This window comes from Limulus polyphemus, unplaced genomic scaffold, assembly GCF_000517525.1.
Source record: "Limulus polyphemus unplaced genomic scaffold, Limulus_polyphemus-2.1.2 Scaffold10293, whole genome shotgun sequence".
Classification (NCBI taxonomy): Eukaryota; Metazoa; Arthropoda; class Merostomata; order Xiphosura; family Limulidae; genus Limulus; species Limulus polyphemus.
Window position 1 is genome coordinate 1,082 of NW_013675903.1, and position 472 is coordinate 1,553.

Consider the following 472-nt stretch of genomic DNA (forward strand, 5'->3'; position numbering starts at 1 on the left):
TCATAAAATTTTGCAGCACGATAAAATTAAGGAGGTCGAATTAAGTTTAAAGGTATTCTTCGTTACACGATATTATTAGCTATTTAGATAGGCAGCTTAACATATTTAAATATAATTTTAACCAGGATGATAGGCAGATTAACTTATGTAAACATAATTTCAACCAGGATGATAGGCAGATCAACTTATGTAAACATAATTTTAACCAGGATGATAGCCAGATTAACTTATGTAAACATAATTCTAACCAAGATGATACGCTGATTACCTTGTTTAAACAATATTGTAATTCATCTGGTTGGTAGGCAGTGTTGATGTTAACCTGGAACAAGAAAATTTCATTATATTAAACAATATAGGAGATGTACTTACGTATACTACAACAACAATATTCATATATTGTTGTTGTAGTATACGTAAGTACATCTCCTGATGTACTTACGTATATTACAACAACAATATAGAAGATGTA

The 472-nt window shown here is 29.2% G+C and overlaps 1 protein-coding gene across 1 annotated transcript in view; it reads right to left on the reverse strand.

Moving 5' to 3' along the window:
* Positions 1 to 268: 268 nt before the first annotated feature.
* The window catches only part of LOC106476324 (acyl-CoA synthetase family member 2, mitochondrial-like), a gene marked incomplete at its 3' end in the record, with an annotated part of 7,980 nt that continues 7,776 nt past the window's right edge, over positions 269 to 472 (reverse strand). Inside the window, exon 4 of the mRNA XM_013936985.2 lies at positions 269 to 322. Within this exon, the coding sequence (XP_013792439.2) occupies positions 269 to 322 (54 nt within the window). The remainder of the gene's footprint in view (positions 323 to 472) is intronic.